Source organism: Cryptomeria japonica, chromosome 11, assembly GCF_030272615.1.
Source record: "Cryptomeria japonica chromosome 11, Sugi_1.0, whole genome shotgun sequence".
NCBI classification, from domain to species: domain Eukaryota; kingdom Viridiplantae; phylum Streptophyta; class Pinopsida; order Cupressales; family Cupressaceae; genus Cryptomeria; species Cryptomeria japonica.
The window spans coordinates 715,622,037-715,642,597 of NC_081415.1; the positions used below are offsets into that span (position 1 = coordinate 715,622,037).

The 20,561-nt window shown below is 33.9% G+C and overlaps 1 protein-coding gene and 1 pseudogene across 4 annotated transcripts; both read right to left on the reverse strand.

Annotated features, from left to right (window-relative positions):
- Nucleotides 1-378: 378 nt before the first annotated feature.
- LOC131061309 (probable LRR receptor-like serine/threonine-protein kinase At1g12460) lies at nt 379-5,779 on the reverse strand. 4 transcript variants are annotated; one of them, XM_057994922.2, is made up of 5 exons: nt 5,633-5,779; nt 5,105-5,490; nt 4,819-4,869; nt 2,381-4,573; nt 379-2,034 (listed from the first exon to the last, which is right to left on the reverse strand). In XM_057994922.2, the coding sequence occupies exons 4-5, from the start codon at nt 3,580-3,582 to the stop codon at nt 546-548; spliced, it is 2,691 nt and encodes an 896-aa protein (XP_057850905.2). In that variant the 5' UTR covers nt 3,583-4,573; nt 4,819-4,869; nt 5,105-5,490; nt 5,633-5,779; the 3' UTR covers nt 379-545. The 4 variants fall into 4 exon arrangements, with proteins under 4 accessions (XP_057850905.2, XP_057850907.2, XP_057850906.2 ...); XM_057994924.2 differs by lacking the exons at nt 5,105-5,490; nt 5,633-5,779 and having other exon boundaries at nt 2,381-3,943; nt 4,044-4,870; XM_057994923.2 differs by lacking the exons at nt 5,105-5,490; nt 5,633-5,779 and having other exon boundaries at nt 2,381-3,968; nt 4,044-4,870.
- On the reverse strand, nt 3,939-19,773 carry LOC131061362 (NAD(P)H-quinone oxidoreductase subunit 2 A, chloroplastic-like; annotated as a pseudogene).
- Between the last annotated feature and the right edge of the window lie 788 nt (nt 19,774-20,561).

Consider the following 20,561-nt stretch of genomic DNA (forward strand, 5'->3'; position numbering starts at 1 on the left):
ATAGTATATTCCCTTTCATACCTTGCATCTATAGAGACATCTTTATGCTTGCCTGTGATGAGTAGCACCATATGGTCTTAGGCATGACATTTTCAGGGATAAACGATCCATGGGCTATTGGAGTAGATGCTGTTCCTTTGAGATATAATGCAAAATCAAGAAATACTTTTTATGTTACTTAATGCAACACTAAAACCTGAAAAAGAACTATAATTCTTTATTGTACCTGATTAGAGGCTTGCCTAGGCTAAACACCTACAAAGATTAAAGAAAGAATATATGCTCAAGACTACGCAAAATTTCAAAGATGAAAACTTCTTGTTATCGCCTTCCACATTCCTTTACAAAGGCAAATTCGCCCCCAGAGTATCCAAAATATGAGAAAAATGGAATCTTTATCATTCTTGAACAAATATGGAATTACATTGAAATTAATAAAAAAATCTAAAATCTTAATGAAAATTTGCGTAGAATCAAAATACTTTCTGCATTTTATACAGGAAGCTGAATCCAAGCCCCCAAAAATCCAAATAAAATTTTCTTACTTATTGCAACTCTAAATTGGGTTTGATTGACTCAAGAACCTGAACGACCTCTGCCATGCTGGGCCTTCTGGACGGTGTCTGGGCAGTGCAAATAAGCCCCAATTTCAAGACCTGCATGATCTCATTGTCAGGCTGCTGCAGCAAATTTGGATCAATACATGCTGCTCCATCCCCTCGTTCAAGAGAAGATCTCACATACTCACAAAGAATTATCACCTCAGAATCAGGACTTTCAACCGGTCTCCGACCTGTTATGAGCTCCAGCAGAATCACCCCAAAACTATATACATCACATTTTTCTGTTAACAAGCTTGAGCTCAAGCTCTGGCAGGCAAGTTCTGGTGCAACATAGCCAACAGCAGTATGAAACTTCCTACTAGCAGATATATAAGAGTCTAACATTGGCAGCAGCTTGCCAAGCCCATAATCTGATAAGTGAGGCTCAAAATCATCATCAACAAGAATATTTGTCGACTTGATATCAAAGTGTAATATTGGAGGCTTACAGTCATGGTGAAGATATGCAAGTGCTTTAGCAGTTCCCAAGGCAATCTTAAAACGTCTGCCCCAACACAAGGGTGATTGCCCTGGATGCCTTTCATGCAAATGATGGTAAAGATTTCCATTAGGAATGAAATCAGATAAAATAAGTTGCATGGTTGATGACCAATAGTATCCTTGTAGTGCGGCAAGATTAGGATGTCGAAGGTTGCCAAGTCGACCAATCTCCTGTTCAAATTCTTCTTGGACTTTGATTCTGCCTAATATTTCCAGCTTCTTTACTGCAATAGTCAGTCCTCCATCAAAAGATGCTTTATACACAGTTCCAATAGCACCACCTCCTATCAAACATTTCTTGTCAAGCAAGGCCTTGGTCCCTGCCTCCCAGTCTTCATACTTCGATGGCAGGCTTTTGCTGAAGAGAACAAGCTTTCCTATGATCAGGTTCGAGTCTGGAGAAGGTGGCGTGCTCTCATAAACAAGCAATTCCGCCTTTTTTCTTCTAAGGGTTCTCACATTAATTAATGTAATTAGGCATACGCCTACAGCAATAACTGCAGCTGCCACAATGGCAATGATTGCAGACACGCTTAATAGCCTTGTTCTTTTAGCTCCAGAAAGACTTGGTGATGGTGCTGATGCAGGTCCTTCACAAATTGTGTCCAATGGAGGCCCACATAATCCTGCATTCCTCACAAAGGGTACCTTACCAAATCTACGCATTACAGGATTGTTAGGTATACGCCCCTGAAGCATGTTGAATGAAACATTGAAATAACCTAATTGCACCATATTGCCCAGGGAAGGAGGTATCATTCCAGTCAACTTGTTATCGGACAAATCAAGATATCTCATTTTGCTGAGGGTGCCAATATTTGAAGGAATACTGCCATCTATTTTGTTACTATGAAGATCCAGCAGATTCAAATACGTTATATTGTAAAGCTTCTCAGGGATATGACCATCAAGAGTGTTGTCCGAGAGATCCCTGTAAAACCACTCCCAAAAGGGACCAGAAGAAACTGATGTCAATACCAATGGATCATTTGCAGTTTGTTTTGACATTTTTTTTTTTAGCTATTGCGACATTTTTTTAGGTGCATTCAATGCATGCCATGTGGAAAGATTCAAATTGCTCAGTTAGAAATATGCATCACACCATTAGATATTTGGCCCTAATGCTCCTGGGGTTAGCAGTAAAAGCTTAATAAGGGCAAAAAAACGAATCTATTCAACTGCAATGGTACAGGAATTATCCATGATATATAACTCTGTTTTTCAGATTCAAGAAAATTAAAGCGGTAAGAAAGAAATATAAGAGACTTAGCACTTACAGCTCTAAAAGAAATCTGCAATTTGGAAGTACTGCCGGTATAGGACCCTGGAGATCCAGACCATGCAAATCAAGAATCTGAAGAAACTCAATGTTTCCAATCTCTGACGGAATTGAACCATTTATACTATTTCCTCCCAGCCTGAGCACCTCGAGATAAGCCAAATTTCCAATCTCTGAAGGAATGTTACCAGTAATCTTATTGTTGGTTAAATCAAGAACTGTGAGACTTTTACATGAAGTAAGACTCGAAGGAATTTCTCCTGTAAAGTTATTTGCAGACAGATCAATTTCCTTAAGAGAACTACTGCAATTTGTTATTACAGGAATTTTCCCAGAAAGCCTATTATGGGAAATATTGTAATGTTTCAGGTTTTGCAAAGTTAAAATGTCGGGAAGTAGGCCTTCTGTGAAAGAATTTCCATCTACAGCCAAGTGCGACAGATTACTAAAACTGAGAAGCACTTGAGGAAGACTCCCTGAAAATGAATTCCCCCCGAGATCCACCAACCGCAAGCTTCGGCAGTTGCCCAGCTCTGTAGGCAAAGACCCAGTAAGATCGTTGAGCGAGAAGTCGAAGCCCTCAAGCCTTCCACATTGTGATATTTCAGTAGGAATGGGACCAGATAAGCTATTATTAGACAAAGAGATGTAGCGCAATCTGTTACAGTACTTGAACAGGGGCTGTGGTATAGCTCCACTGAGGAAATTGCCGGACAAATCTAGCATGCGCAGGCTGGACAAATTCCCCAAATCAGGAGGAACTGGTCCAGAAAACGCATTGTGGCTCAGATTCAACTTCCACAACGAACCGATCTTTGCTAACTCTACAGGAATTTGCCCAGTAAAACCATTTCTAGATAATGAGAGTGCCCTTAATTGCTTCAGCTTGGTTAGTGCAGGGGAAATGGTACCATTGAGATGGAAATCCTGTAAAATGATCTTCTCCACATTGCCATCTGCGTCACATGTTATACCAGTCCAGCCACACGGGGAAGCATCAGAGGACATCCATGACTGCAACACATTCAACGGGTCTGAAATTTCGCTCTTGAAGTCGAGCAGAACAATTATCTCGTCCTGCTGAGCAGCATTGGAGACGCCAAATAACGAGAAAATCCAAGAAGAAACAAACAAGATAACCCACCAAGACAGCCTGTGGTTTAAGCCACACGGTCTCATGGTAGGCACTAACCTGATCATTCTTCCGGAAATGTTTCGCGCATTGTTGTTAGAACTGTCCGTTGGAAAAAGTGATTGCACGGCAATAAGAACGCAGCAGCTCTTCTCCACTCCATTCCTACATACTTGATTGCTCTACCATTGTGCTCTGCAAAAGATAAGGGCAATCAAACAGTCCTCCGCGGTCACATGGCAATGATGTCGCCTAAAGGGCTGAATACCCGTTAGAGATCCCTGCTAAAATTTTGGTTTCTAGAATTTCCCGTCAATTGACGACATGACAATCGCATCCAAAGCTTTGACTATCCCCCAGTAGACCCCAGCTGTTTATTTTCATAGTAGAAATTTCGCCACAGTTACGCAATCGACAATGCCCTTCACCCTTCAATGGAAGCACCAACGTCACTCTGATAGAAAACACAATGTTCAAGAAATGAAAGAAAAATGGGCACTGGGACCTGAATATAATGCCGTCGACGTACCTTCACCGGCGTTTTTCCCGGCTGTCGAGATATCCCAATGCTCGATTTATGATGACTTCTTGGGCCGTCCTTGTTAAGCGAATAAATTGCTTCCCAGCCAGACGGGAAAGAAACGCCTTTCTCACCTACCCACAATGCTTTTAATGTTTTTTCTATCGTCCAGAAATATCCCAGCCTGGAATTCTGACTCCCAAGCCAGCCATTGTGAACAGAAGAAATTTGCTGGCGGCCGTCAGGAAGACGAAAATTGAAACGAGACCCAGAAAAACACAGCCCAGAGACCGGAAAGATCATGGAACTTGCCAAAGCCTTTTGTCACAAGGCCACCTAATTAGACAGCCATATTTACTACCTTCAACAAATTCTAATAAATGTGTGCGGTAAGTCCCTTCGCACGTGCGATATGCTTCAGTCGGTCATATGCCTCTATTAATTCATATTTATTGTTCTGTTCACAGTCGATGGAGACCATAACTTTCAAAAAGTTTCAATCCAATTGTTATTACCGATAACTGAAGCAGGATTATTGCCTATTATCGGTCGGCAGAGATAAACGGAATATCCTTTAGACAGTCACTTTCAAGAAAGCACACATTTACGTAATGCTAAACCAGATGATTTAAAACAACTTTGCAGAGGTATCTTGAATGCAAATATACCGTTTGCACAAGTATAATTGATCCATATCTTAATACTATTTATGCAAATTCATAAAATGCCCCTTATTTACATGAATGAAATGAAAGGAAAGTTTTTTAAGTCTATCACAACTTACAATTCCTGTTTCTGGTTGTCTCTTATTTCTTTTCTGATCCTGAATCTTTTGCTAAAAAAAAGTAAAGTTTATGTTCAAACAAAACTATTAAAGTTTTTAACAGTAAAATATTAGCATAATTGATTGGTATACCTACACTACATGATGTGAAGATATATATCTATATATTACTAATCCATCTTCGCTGTCTGTCAGCTAGTATTCTTTATTTGTTACTTATTTTAATATTAATCTATGATGTGCTATGAAAAGCGAAAAGGAATCACGTTATATATACCAGACATACCTAAAACCTGCAAAGCTGCTTGCACTGCATGCTTAACCTTTTAACTTTAACACCTTCCAACGACACTGAGGATTTCAATATTTTAAACTCTTACGGATGTATTTCTTCACTCTTTAATTGTAATCTTTTCATCTGCTTAGATCTGAACGTTAGTTTGCAGGTCGTTTCTTTGTCGGTACTTTAATATTCCATGCTTTCGAGGCTAAAGCACAGAGATTCTCATTTTTACGGAACCTGAAGTTTATTTTATAGATTAAAACCCTTCGACTGAGAAACTTCCTCTGCAGTCATTACTAGGTACTACACCTATGGCTGTCCCCATACATATTAGGCTACAAGTTTAGCCTTATCTTTTCTCAAATCTAAGCTCTGTCATCTCCAGCCGTCTAAAAACTCACATTCGGAAGCTCATATTAATTTAAGAACAGAACAACAAAATCTGAGATGAAAAATTTAGTATATTATTTAAGAAATAAATGCATAGATTCCAGTGTGAAGTAGCTAAAAACAAAACTCTCGAAAATTTACCTCGATACTGCCAAACTGATTTGTACTGATTTTGTTTCTCCATTGTTTTCAGTACTGTACAAACCCGACCTCGAGCTCATGCAAATACATACAAGAAAAGCAGCTAAACTTAGCGGGCTAGCCGTTTTGCTCCAACCACACCATTCTTCCGTTTTGTCTTGTTTTCAATTTTGATGGAATCGTGGGATCGTGCAAGGTCGTGCCAAATGTGTGGGCGTTTTGGCGGAAAGATCCAAGAGTGTAGCAAAAAGATTGTTAATTAATATAAAGTTTATTTAGTTCATATATGGAAAAGGTATAAAAGTATATATATGAAGAGATATATAAAGGGCTTATATCTAATGCTTTTTCAAGTTTTTTAGGGTTTGTTTGAAATTATGTTAATTATGTTTTTTGGGAAAATTTAATGTGTAATTATATATCATTAAAAAAAGGTGGGTGGGTGGTCTAAAGGCACACCTTCAAAGTATAGGCATGATTAAGTGTAAATAATAGATGACAATAAACAAAGGGCATAGTCTAATCAATAACAAATTTTGAAAAAATCACTAAGTAGCAAGATTAGCATTTGTAAGAGGGGATCACAATCATCAAGTTTACCTCATACGTCAATAGGGTTAGGTATCATCATCAATAGGTTCTCAACCTGTAAGAGCACCCTACTCTTGGTCTTTTGTAAGTTGTTGAGCATGAACAAGGAAAATTGCTAGGTCTAGGCATGACAACTAGATAGAATTTGGCTAGCCAAGAGCACCATGCCCATGAGAAGGGGTGGAAGGTGTCAAGGGGGCTAAGACCATCCATAGACAACATGATCTCAAAAACTTTGTAATTGAGAGCCTTGAGATTGGCATCCATGATCTCATCTAGTAGATTGACCATGACCATAACTGCACCCTTATGGTGGGAAAGAAGCAAAGGTTGGTACTTTGGCAATGATGAAAGGAGCATTACCCCAATAGTCAAGAAGATTTGATATGTAACTTCTAATGTAATTATATGAGCTTGCACTTGGATCTACATAAGCATGCTACAATAAATCATAACTTTAATGTATGACTTAGAGTAGTGCTTATTAGTTGAACTACTAGAAAAGAGTTAAAATTTCTCTTTCCAAATACTAAAGAGAATATCTACCTTTAACACATGTTAGATTTGGATAAATTCAAATGGGAGGCAACTGAATCACCCAACATTCATGTGAAAGAGGTTGAATAAGCTTGAAAAAACCATGTATCCAATTTCAAGCTTCTTGAGCTCTAGAAAAAAACCAAAAATTATGCTTTAGAGGCCCTAGTTATCCATAAAAGGGACAAGGGGAGTTGAGAACTCCCAAATGAGTCACACAAAAACCAACCAAAAGACCTTAGTAAATAATGCACTATGCAAAATGAGCCAATATAGGCTTAAGAATGATCGCCCAAAAAGTAAATGGAATTGTTGATCCCTAGCGAAGTGAAGGCTAGAGGCACCATTGGTGATTTAATTGATTCAAAATTGGAAGATGAGGCATGAACCAAAAATAGCCCATGTGGGGTTTGTAATTGCAAAATACCATTTCAGGGTACCATTTCTAATATTTTCACCAAGGCTTGAAGGACTTGACCCCAATTACCAATAATAGTCAGAAATATCTCTTGTTTCTAGTTGGATAGCCAAAATTTCAACTTGCCTTCAAGATAAGAGAGAAAAATCTTAGTAGTCCTAACAAGGAGGTCAAGACGAGTTCCAATTCCTTTGTTAAAGAATTTCATTTGAAGCATGAACCCAAAGGGCTTTGGCAAGAGGATGCCATTGACTTAAAAGAACAATAGACCACCAAATAAATTATTCGTTAATTGAGAGGCCATTACAAAAGTCATTAATAACCCTAAGAAGCCAAGGGTTAATGGAATCTTAGGCCTTCCAAATGTTCTTAATAACAAGAGTGCCTTGAATTTAAATAGATTCCCTCGTGGTGAGAAGAGTATAAAGGCCAAGGACCTTCCAATCTAGTAGTTTAATGAGAGTTCCTAAGCAAATGCAATGCCAAATTAGAATTTTCTAGGCATCATTCCCTTCTAGAACTCTAATAATCTATTTAGCATAGAGAGAAATACCTTTCCAATAGATTGAAAGAAGACCCAATATCATGAGGGAGACATAAAAAATCCCAAGAAACATAATCAAATCGTTTAGTCCTATCCATAGGAGCCCATGAAAAATTTGAGAGGAGCTTCTCAAATTTGTTATGAATTGGAACTAAAGTGGGAACTAAATCTAATAATTGTCCATATGTTACATTCTTATTTTTTATATGAATCCTTTCCATGTAAGAAGCTAATCTTTTTCTATAATTAAATGAGGATGGTATAAATAATCTAAAAATTTAAATGTATTTGCTAATTTGTAAAAATAAGCTCTCGATGAATTTTGATTCGAGAGTTTTAAAGGATTCAACCAATTGTCTCAATCATTGAATATTGCTAAAAGAATCGTGTTATTCAATAATTCCATGTATTGTTTCCATTATCAAATACATCAATAATCGATTCAATTACCGATTTCTCATTCAAACCTAATAGTGTTATTGTTTGTTCATCGATCGAGGATTCATGATTAGGAATTGATTTAGATTTTTTTCATTTTCAATCGGATTGCTATTAATCTCGTCCAAGATAATCTTATAAATTTTATTATCAAAAATATTATTGGGATTTCCAAACCAACCCCATTGTTGAGTAGTGGACATAATTCAATTGGATTGAATACTCTATTTTTAAAATTGTTTTGTTTGGAAATGGACAAAACATATTGCAATCTTTTTTGAAAGATTTTGATCTGAATGGACAATACAAAAGCATTCAAATTCCAATTTTTATTTTCAACAGTTCGAAAAATAGATTGATTGAACCATTCTTTCTAACATTTTCTCCAACTTGATGAATGTTGGATAATTGCATCTTGCATTACATTATTCAATTTTATCCAATTTGTTCAAATTGGATTTTAAATTGCAACTTAATGTTTTTTTGTTTTTTTTATAGGTAATAGGCTGAAGCCGATAAGGTGTACATACCCGACCCCCTTGTGGGAGTTGAACTTGTGTCCATTGTTGAGTAGTGGACATAATTCAATCGGATTGAACACTCTATTTTTTAAAATTGTTATGTTTGGAAATGGACAAAACATATTGCAATCTTTTTTGAAAGATTTTGATCTAAATGGACAATACAAAAGCATTCAAATTCCAATTTTTATTTTCAATGGTTCGAAAAATAGAGTGATTGAACCATTCTTTCTGATATTTTCTCCAACTTGATGAATGTTGGATAATTGTATCTTGCATTACATTATTCAATTTTATCCAATTTGTTCAAATTGGATTTTAAATTGCAACTTAATGTTTTTGTTTTTTTATAGGTAATAGGCCGAAGCCGATAAGGTGTACATACCCTACCCCCTTGTGGGAGTTGAACTTGTGACCTCTCTTTCAAGAGCACAAGTTCTCCACCACTAGGCCAACTCAGGTTGTACAATTGCAACTTAATGTTTTGATTAAATAGATTCTATTTAATATTTTTTTGTAATTCAAAATTGAATTCTAAATAGTATTTACTCAATACATTTTGTAATTCCAAATAATATTTTCCACACTTTTTGTAATCTCAAATAGTAATATTCAATATTTTTTGTAATTCCAAATAGTATTTATTCCATACTTTTCTCAATTGAAAAGAATATTTATTGAATGTTTTTACGAATTCAATATAGAATCTTTTCAATACTTTTTCCCATTCCAAATAATATTTCTAGAACAATTTTGAAAAAGCATACTCATCCAGTATAGTTTTAGATTCTAAATCGTTCAATGCAGTTTTGGATTCTAAATCGTCCAATATTGAATCCGATTTTAAAGATTACTTGGAGTTTTCATTAAATAGTTTTGAAAATGCTTGTCAACTTGAATCTTGTATTTATTCAATATTAGTTGAATGAAAATTTCGATGTTATCATCCTTTGTTATTTGATTTGTATATTGATATCTTTATCAAGAATATTGAGTAGCATAAAGAAAGAAAGAATGATGTTTTAATATTACTCCGTAATTGAAGATCTTGCTCAAGAATATATTCTTGTTGAGTTCATATAATTCATTCATGCGATAATCCACCTCTAGGACAATTTCATTATAGTAACCCTGATTAGGCTTAGTTATTAATAGAGTAGATTGATCTGTTATTTTAAGAACTTTTTTTTTTAATTGAAAATCATCATTTAATGTCAATTCTTCTTTATTTTGATCATAGGATGAAGAAGTTATTGAAGATAGATTCTGATTTAGAATTCGAATACAATTTAATTGGTTTATCTCTTTTGTGATGTTCCATCCGAGATTTGATAAAATATCATAATTTACAGAAGGAATTTTAAGAAATATTTTAATCTTCCATAGACCAACTACTCTATTCTTTTCTAATCCCCTAAAATATTGAAAAACATCTTGTTTCCCTTTCAACTATTTGAATTTTTCACTAGGTTTCTTAGTATAATTAATACTTATACATGATTCATCTACTGACAAATCATCAAAGAAACCTTTTAAAAAATTTGACTTTGAAAATGAATAAGATTCTCTATTTCAATCTGATTCTTCTTGTTCCATTTTTTCTTGGAACATTTCTTCCAATATTTTCTTACATTTCACCCTTATTTCCTTGATTTTTTATAGTTGTTCTTTGTAGTTTTCGATTTCTTCAACTCTTTCTTCCCTTTCTAAAATTATAGAATCTTTTGATCTTGAAGAGAAATCAAATTCTTCTGTTTGAACTATTTTTTTCTCGTTGCTCAATTTCATTTTCTAGTCCCTCAATAATTTTGTTTTTATGAATTATTGATTCCATCCATTCACAAAGGTTTTCAAGTTCTTTTTCAAGTTCCCAATAATCGTTTGGAATCAAATTAAAAGATGAATCAATCTCCCATTCAATGTCATTTGATTCCTTCTCCAATGGACTTTCCCAACTTAGCGTTTCTTGCTTCTCAGATATTCTATCATCTATCTAATTCAGATTTGTGTTAGAACTTGATAAAATCCAAACATATTCTTTTGGATTGAGCAAGCAATGTTGATATCTCCTTTTTCATTTTGGCAAAGACATAAAAAGATGCAGAACAAGCAACAAATTTTTCTTTCTAGCTCCAAAATGTTGTACAAATGGAAATATCTTCATCAAATTATATGATGATTTGTCTCTTTCAATTAAAGCTTGAGTATTTAAAAAATAAAAAATAAATGGTAATGCTATTATCAAATGTTACAACTTTTATTGCTTGACCTTTTAAAATTTAAATATACGTATATCCTATATAAGTAATGTACTAAGAATCTGAAAGTCAAAAAGCTTAACACTTTCTTGACCAAAAAATATTTGACTTAGCAATCTCACCAAATTGGATTTGTTCCATGGAATGAATATCTCTATCATGTTATCTTTAAATTTTGACTGAATGGTAAAGAACCAAACTATTTCTCAGTTCTTTCCAATGGGGTTTGTAGACCATGGGTTCTCATGTTTTTTCATAGAGTTCTTTTTGTAAATAATAGAATGTAATTATTACTAATCAATTTTAATTATAATAAGAAAGACACAATTAATACAACTTATTCAACTGACTTTGTACAATTTGTTGAAAAAAAGTTCTTGTTATTTATATAATAGATAGAGGCGAAGACGATTTGTCTCCACTGTTTATAAAGAGATAGTTTAATTAGTAAACAATGCAATATTTATACATTAATAATAATACCTATAGAAGAGAGGAAGTTTTTTTTGTGGATACTTTTTAGTAGAAAACAAGGATAATATATAAATGATTACATTAAAATGATGAAAAATAGATAGGTATCTGTATGCTGGAAATGTGGTATCAACCTGCAAGAGGAGAAAACAATTCAAATACACACATGAAACATTGCGTTAGAGGTTAGAAATCCAAACAAAGCAAGTTAAATGAATCTAAACTCTTTAAAATCGTTCCATGCTCCTCTATCTCCAAGGATCTTCAATATCCAAGGTGGCTCTTAGCTTGGAAGAGCACTTGATTCTTTAAGATGACAACCTAAAGAATGAGATTTAAATGATTCTAAGATCTAAAATGGAATGCAACCAAGATCCTAGTGATTATTTAGATATGAAACTAGATGATGATAGGATGCAAGATATTGATATGAAGCTTAAACTAGTATGAAAATGATACTAAGATGAAGCTAACATGATATGAGATTAAAATGATATATCTAATATTATAATGCCATCAAAATGATCTAAAATACTATTCTATCAAAGAGAGATAATATGCTTAATGTTATGAGATTATAAGTTTGATGCACAAAGATTTGATTTTTTGAAGAAGGAATGGGCTCTATTTATAGGGAAAATAGGGCAATGGATGGTCAAGATTGAATAATCTTATCAAGGGCCTGGATTGAAAGTTAATCAATTCATGTTTACAATTCTCACCAATGAAATGGTGACAATTATCAACAAGAGATTGCTTGAGAGGAGATGTAAGAAGTAGTAAATGCTTGAGAAGACATGAAGGTTACCTTAGGAGGTAAGGGTTAAGGTTAGGTTAAGGTTATCCAATGGATAAAGCTTTTACCCAAGGGATAAACTCTCGTGCAAGGGTTAAAGGGATAACCAAGGGTAAATCCATGAGTGCCTGATGAGACCCCTGGGTTAGATGAAGGTTGAGTTAGGCAAAAAGTCTCTAACCATGCCACAAGGGTGAGTTAACCATTAATGGTTTGGAAGACTTTGGGGACAAATTTGTAAGAGTCGTTCCAAATTTGGGGGAACTCAACAAGTTATCTTGTTAAAGACATAAAGGCTTTATTGCTTTTGGAAGACTTTCTTCCAAATTTGAGAAGTGACATCCTCAAATTTAGGGAAAGGGGATGATTGAAGGGTTTAGGCTAATTTATTAGGATTAGATGGGTTCTAGAAGAATTTAGAAAGGGGGTTAGGAGGCAAGTGGGAGATGTAGGATTTTGCAAGTGGGTGGAGAAAATAGAATTTAATTAAAATAAAATTAATTTATTTCAATTGTGGTTTCAACTTGCATTTGTAGGATTTTGCAAGTGGGGGGATTTAATTAAATGGGCTAGAAGGGGGATTTAATTAAATGGCTTAGATAGAAGAAGGGGGATTTAATTAAATGGCTTAGATAGAAGAAGGGGGATTTAATTAAATGGCTTAGATAGAAGAAGGGTATATTAATTAAATCTTAATTTAATTAATAGGCGATTAGAAGAATAGGGATATTAATTAATAGGAAGAATTAAAAATAATTAAATGAATAAAATTCACTTAATTCATTGTGCAACTTTTAGGTGTCTACAGTATCTATTATACAAAACCAAACATACCAAAATTAAAAAAAGGATTTTTAGACCCTATTTACAACTGTAGATGTATAGATTTGACCACTTTCCTAAATAAATATTTAATATTTATTTAAACCCCATTCCCCCTATTAATTAAATTCTATTTAATTAATTTCTTCATTTTCATCTATTTGATTAAATAAATTACTCAATTTATTTAATTAAATTCACCTAAACTTTTTGTAGCCTTTAATTAAATAAATCACTTTATTTAATTAATTCTCCTTTCTCCCTTTTTAATTAAATTGATCCTTGCAAATAAATAAATCTAATTTATTTATTAAACTTCCCCACTTGTATTTATGCAAGTTGCATCTATTTTGGTTGAAATAAAGTAATTTTATTTTAATTAAAATCCTTTTCCCTCCACTTGCATTTTCCTACATCTCCCACTTGCCTCCTAAACCCCTTCTAGATTCTTCTAATAACTTTCAATTTAGCCTAATTTATCTCCTAATTATTGTCACATTCCTAAGCAAAGAGAAGTCACTTCTCTAAGCCTCCAAAGTCTTCAATAACCATTAAAGGCTTTGTGTCTTCAAATGGTTAACCTCTAAAAGTCTTCCAAACCATTAAAGACTCTTACATAACCATTTATGGTTAACTCATCTTTGACTTCTAGTTAGAGACTTTCTTCTAACTTAACTATCCTTTTGACCCAAGGGTCTCATCAAGCATTCATGGCTTTAACCTTGGTTATCCTATTAACCCTTGCACAAGAGTTTACCCCTTGGGTAAAAGCTTTATCCATTGGATAACCCTAACCTAACCTTAACCCTTACCTCCTAGGGTAACCATCATGTCTTCTCAGACATTTAATGCTTCTTACATCTCCTCTCAAGCAACCCTTTGTTGACAATTGTCACCATTTCATTGGTGAGATTTGTAAACATGGATTGATTAACTTTCAATCTTGGCCCTTGTTAAGATTATTCAATCTTAACCATCCATTGCCCTATTTTCCCTATAAATAGAGCTCTCATTCCTCATTTTTCATATCAACAATCTTTCATGCATCTACATTATAGTCTAATTTACTAAGTATTTTAGCCTCTCTTTGTTAAATCATCATAATAACATTTAGAAGCATTTTAATATCATAGAATATTCATGCTAGGATAAATTGGATAATCTTTTATCATATCATCATCTGTATACTAACTTAATCATCATAGTTTGAATATCATACATCTTAGAATGTATTCATGCATATAAATCAAACATCACTCGTTCTTGGAGTTGTCATTCCTAAGTCACTTGCTCAATAATCTGAGAGCAAAATATTGACTTTAGGGATCCTGTGAGATAGAGAACAATGGGACACCCCTTGGGAAGTTGAACCAATTGAATTAGTTCATATACTTACACCAAGAGTCTCATTGGTGTGTGGGTCTTTTGGATTTGAGTTGTTTGTTTTCGTCACCGCATTTTCCCGCATACATTTCTAGCGCTCATCGTGGGGCACGTCCCCATAAATAACATCATTTTTTGTGCAAGCCAAGGATTACAAGCACACTAGAATACCCTTTTAGCGCATCTGGAATATACTTTAGTGCATTCATCGCACTGTTTAGCACATAGGACCCATTTTATAGCGCTTTGGAACTTATTTTTAGTACATAAAATTCTCTGTTTCTTTCTTACGCATAAAAGTATCGGCGTAACGCATTCGGGAATCAGAGTAGCGCGTAGGGGTCTTCCTTTAGCATTTTTATACCATTCTATAGCGCATCTGTGTAGAAGTTCAATGCATAACTCTGATAGAGAAAAGGGACAGTTTGTAACATAGAGAAAATTAGGCTTGTGTAAGCCTGCCTAAGGTTTTAATTTTTTTACTAACTTTCTTTTATTGCAAGTTACTAATCATTTCTTTAAGGTTGGAGGAAATTAGATGTAGGAATTTGATTTTTTCTTAGTTTTTCAAAACGGTTTAAAAAGAACTCATTTCCCTTTGATTAAAAAGAACTTCATTTTATCTTGGGCTTAAAACAAATCAAATTTTCTTTTGGGCTTAAAAGGAATCTCATTGCAAGGTAAAAGAACAACAAATCAAACACTTTGCTTTCTTGCAAGATTAGGGAAAACACCTCAAATTTGGGCTATAAAAAGAACAACAAATTTTCATTTTATTGCAAAGGTAAAAAACAATTAATCTTTCCTTTTATTTTGCAAAGCAATTTCCCTTTTCAAGTAAATGTGTTTTACTTTTGCTGATCAGGATTTTAACTTCCTAGTTAGACAACAAATTTCTTTGTGGGATAAAAAGAACGCCATGCTTGTTGGAGCAACATCTCCAAATAGATCTTAGCCAATCATTGCCTTGAAAGTTAAAAAGAACATTGTTTGCCTTGTCTCGAAAGTGGAAGGTATACGCTCTCCCCTTAATTGGGTGACCAAAAAGCCAAACCACTCTTATGATTTCTTTTACTTCAATCAATTAAAATCTTTAGAAGGCCTGCCCTTTCGAGTTGCCCTTAGGGTGCCATTAATGGTCGGTGAGAGGGGAACGACTTAAGTGGGAAACGACTTCATCGCCAAGTGTTCCAACCCACTATAATCAAACGTGGAGGCTGACAAAAGTCCCCTTTAACGGTTTTTTCTCAGTGATTAGTCCTCCCCCAATATCTTTAAGATACGTAAAGCCTTTGTTCTAAAGGTTGGGAAGCCTTCCGAGGGAGTTTATCACTGAAGACCGAACATAAGCCTGATTAAGAACCTTGGCCTTAGAGACTTTGAACCGAGTCATTCATCAAACATTGGCAATATCATAGTGCAAGGGTGGGGAAGAATCCACCCCCAATATCACTCACCATATATCTCCATAGGGGGTGACAAGGTTGTTTGAGCTGACGGAGTATCGAGACTAGTGGGCTATGATATTGTTGATGACCTTTAAATAAAGAGTCTACTTGATATGTCTTCTTTGTAATCCAAACCAATGAAAACATTGGGGATTTGAAAACATCCTCAAAATAACATACACTACTTGTTTAGCATAGACAAATTATTATCTCTTCTATATGTCATGTTTTCAAGTCATTTTCAGAAAATCATCCATCAAATCACAAGTGTTATTTTTCAACATCACAACAAAAGCATCAAATGAAGAAATCAGGATAGTTAACGCATAAGAGCAACAAGCTAGCGCATCTCGAATATTCAATAACGCATTCACACCAAAACTTAGCGCATGACCAATATCATACTGGTAAAATTTCAGATAACATCTCTCTAGCGCATTCAAAGCATATTATTGCGCTTTTGTATCAAACATTAGCACATAACAGGGACATATTAGCGCATAACCTATCCAACATTTTTATTATCAAACAGTCTGAAATAACGCATGGGAGAGGCAGCATAGCGCATAGTGAACATTCTGTAGCACTTCGAGAACTTCCTTTAGCGCATCAAGTCTCTATCTTAGCGCATGATCAATATTAGTGAAAAACAAAGAGCTAACCAATCACTTTGGAAAAAAATTATCAATAGTTTCAAATACCCTTTTGGGTCCTCTAACAAATCCAACAACAAAACTTCAAAAAAGATCATTAGTGAGAAAATTCCAAATCCAACAAAGCACTCTTAGAAAGAGTTTTCAAATCATTAACTAGCTTGAGATCAGAGTTCATCCAACAAAATTAAGGAGTATTAGAACAGTGATCAAAGTTCCACCATCCAGCGGATCCTATCAAAACAATACCTAGTTGGGTCCTTAAGTTGTCAAATTAAGTTTCTACATCAGGAAACTTGACTCATATCATTTGACACACATTGTCATGGAGGCGAATCAAACTAAACCTCTACTTGATAAAGTAAAACTTGAGTGTTCAAACGAAGTATCCAAATCCAACATCAACATCAACATCAACATTTGATCATTTGATCATTTGTGTATGACCACTCCTCATATTTTGAGAAGAACAAGTTTTCATCAAAAGACTAAGTTGAAGAAGAGACAACCTAGTTCGGAGACACTTGTTAAAAGGAATAAATTCATCTATATCAATCGTCAACTCTTTGCATCACATCACACATTCTTGTGTCATATGTGATTGTATATCCAAGGAAAAACAAATGAATTTGACAAAGAGCCTTTGAGAAGTAGGGCTTACATTCAAAAAGCGACATTCAACCAACACTTAAATAGTGGAGGAAGGATTAACCCCGCTTTGTTCCCAAAGTTCCTTATCAGTTATAATGAAGCTCGGCCTGAGCCACCAACTCCACCAAGAACCCCAATAGAAGAAGAATAATTCATTATGGTAGAGATATATTAATACCCACTGTCACTCGCTCTCAGAGAAACAAAAAGAAGGAATCACAACTAGAATCGAGTATGGGTTGTAGATTGTCCAATCCTTTTGATGAGTATGCAAATATGGGAGAAATAGAGATCATCGAAGAATTTCTCCAAGAATGTCAAGAAAATGAAGCTTTCCAAAAACTTGTAGAAAGACTTATAGAAGCAGATAAGAAAAAATATCTACTCATGCTAACTAGCAAAGGAGTCAACATTCCTGAGGATTTCGATACAAAAAACTTAAAGAATATAGATGAGAGAATTTCAAGATCAAGATCAATTACAACAATTGGACTCATTACGATTCCCAGTAAAGTAGATGTCATTACACATACAATCATTTTAAATTCAATATAATTTTTTGAGATTGAAGAAGATAACCTATAATTTTGCACGTAGGGAGTTATTTCTTTGTTTCTTTCAGTCATTAATAGATTAATTATTTTCAGATAATGATATATTGAAATAACACTCATAAAGATTCCTATCGAAAGCAATAAATAGGAACCTTCTTGCCATCCACACCAAAATAGATAGAGTTTTCCAAAAGAACGTGCTAATGGAGGAATACCTCCTAGAGATAGCAGACATAAAGATAAAGACAAAATTGAAAAAGGGTCTTTCATATATAATCTTGCGTAATCCTGAATGTTATTTGTTCATGTATGTAGACTAAATAATACAATACAAGCAAAAGTTCCTAAATTAATAAAAATATAAAGCAACATATAAGTTATCATACTCGCATATCCATTAATTTAATCTCTATCAATTATTCCAATAAGGATATATCCAATTTGACCTATCGATGAATATGCAAGCGTACATTTTATGCTTGTTTGAGTAATAGCAATTAAATTTCCTAATATCATGCTAAGAATAGCTAATATTTCCAAAAGAAGATGTCATTTGTTGAATGAGAAATAAAAAAAATAGTATTAAAAATTATAGGGGCTAAAGTTGAATCAACTACTTTTGATGTAATTAAAATAAAAACAACTGGAGTGGGAGAGTTAGAGTTGAAAAGAGGAATTCTCCCTCCTTTCTCTCATTCAAAACCGTGCATGAGACTTTCTTCTTGCACAACTCCTAAGTGATAAAAAAGATTAGTTGATTCTCTCTTTTTTATTACCTTCCTCGTGTATGTATAAGATTGAATCCATTCAATTGATAGAAAGAATTTCTAATCCTTAAGTTTATGAGGAATCCTTATTCAATGGCACTCAATGGTTATTATGGTAAATCATTTTTATTTTTTTTAGTTTTAAGTTCAACAGTTATGAAAGAGTTAAAAAGAAAAAATAAAACCATCTGATTTAAATTGTTCTAAATAGTTGTGCGATTCTCATCTTAGGGCAACCTTTTTTTCGATGAATGCCTTCTTTTTTACACTCGTAGTTTTTGAAGAATGAAAACTTACTATGTAGCATCTATGTAAATAATAAAAATATTATACATGTCATTAATCCGATCCTTTGTGAAAACTACCTGCAATAGCTAACTTGTAAAAGTTATCTGTTGATTCATTCAAACAATTTAGTTTGTTTCTTACTTTTCTTTACCTTAATTGAATTAAATTGAATTTTTAGTAAAAGTGATGTCTTAGTCTAAGTGGGAATAACAATCTTTTTTCCACATGTTTATAGAGTTTCTATAAATAGAAATATCTCTAAAAAAGAGATTTAGAAATATCATAATTTGTAAAACGAATCACACTCCTTCATATACATTGGGGGTCCATTGATGGAAAGGAACTAGAGAAAGCTTGAATGCAATTTCTACCATTATAGATAGAAGTGCAATCCAAATCCCTGGAGGGTTATACATTTGTGTATTCATAAGACCATTGGCTATTTATTGAAGTTCAATCTCTCCTCCATATAAACCATCTAGCCAAGAAAGATAATAAGCAAGAATGGAAGAACTTGTTCCATCCATAAATAAATATTTCATAATAGCCTCATTAGACCATACATCTCTTTTGGTATATCCAGATAATAGATAAGAACATAGACTTAAATATTCTAAACATATGAAGATAGTTGTTAAATCATTATCACCACATAAAAACATTCCTCCTAGAGTAGCTGTTAATATGAATAACAAAAACTCTGTTACAACGAGTACATTGAATGAATTCCATGGCTAGAGGAATACATAAAGTGGAACATAATAAAATGAGAAGTTACAATATTTAATTAAAATTGTTTGTTTGGAAATGACCAAAAAAACAAATTGTAGGTTCTTCTCTCCATTGAAATAACTTGTTAAAGAGATGAAATAGAGTCAAGTTGTCTTTTCCTAATTAGAAATGAAATTTATCACTAGAAGAAAGAATAGGCTGAAAATCAAGATACATTCTGGAAGAATGGAACTTCCATAGAAGAGAAGTAAATGAAATTCTTTCATAAAAATGATTTAAAGGTATTAATTGAAAATAATTTTTTCAATTTGTCTGGATCACGATTTAGTAACTTCAATGAATCTTCGAGCAATATTTTATTTCATTTACATTTCTATAAACCTGATGAATAAGGTTGAATATTCATTCATAATATTTTTATTGTCATTTAACTACGATCTATTTTTCATTCTTCTTTTCCTTTCATTTTCATTCCAATCAAATTTGGATTTTTTTTATAAAGTAAGTTTTCTTTTATTTACTAGAATGCAATAGATATGTGGATCTATTTATATAATTAGTGGGTTAATGGTAATGTGCAAAAGCTTTATTGGAATTTTGTGATTTTATGAATCTCTTCCATCTTGTGTATAACATTGCCTTGTTAGCAGCAATCAAGAAGGAAGATTGAGAGGGGGCGGGGGTGAATCAATCTTCACTGGATTAGCAAATTTAATCACCAAAACATATTTGACAAACTGCAACAACAAGACAAATAAGCAAGTTGAAAGCACAACACACAACACCAAGATTTTTGGCATGGAAAACCCAGTTAAGGGAAAAACCATGGTGGGAACCAACCTACAGTAAGATGATACTCTACAGTAGTATGTGTAAATATTACAATGGGGAATGCACATGCATTCAGGCACACTGCTCAAATATAATGGCTTGGAAGGCTACAACCCTCAGGGAAGTCTCACTGACTTACAATATGATTTAGATTGCAATCCGGAAGAAATGAACTGAAATAATAGCATCTCCAAATGCTTGATTACAGTTCCGGTTAAGCACA

Bases quoted from the DNA above. Each gene is read 5' to 3' on its own strand.
- LOC131061309 (XM_057994922.2), bottom strand. From the start codon at position 3,582: ATGATCAGGTTAGTGCCTACCATGAGACCGTGTGGCTTAAACCACAGG. The intron at 2,035-2,380 runs GTAAGTGCTAAG...GTGGTTTTACAG, and splicing joins TGCAGATTTCTTTTAGAGCT to GGATCTCTCGGACAACACTC.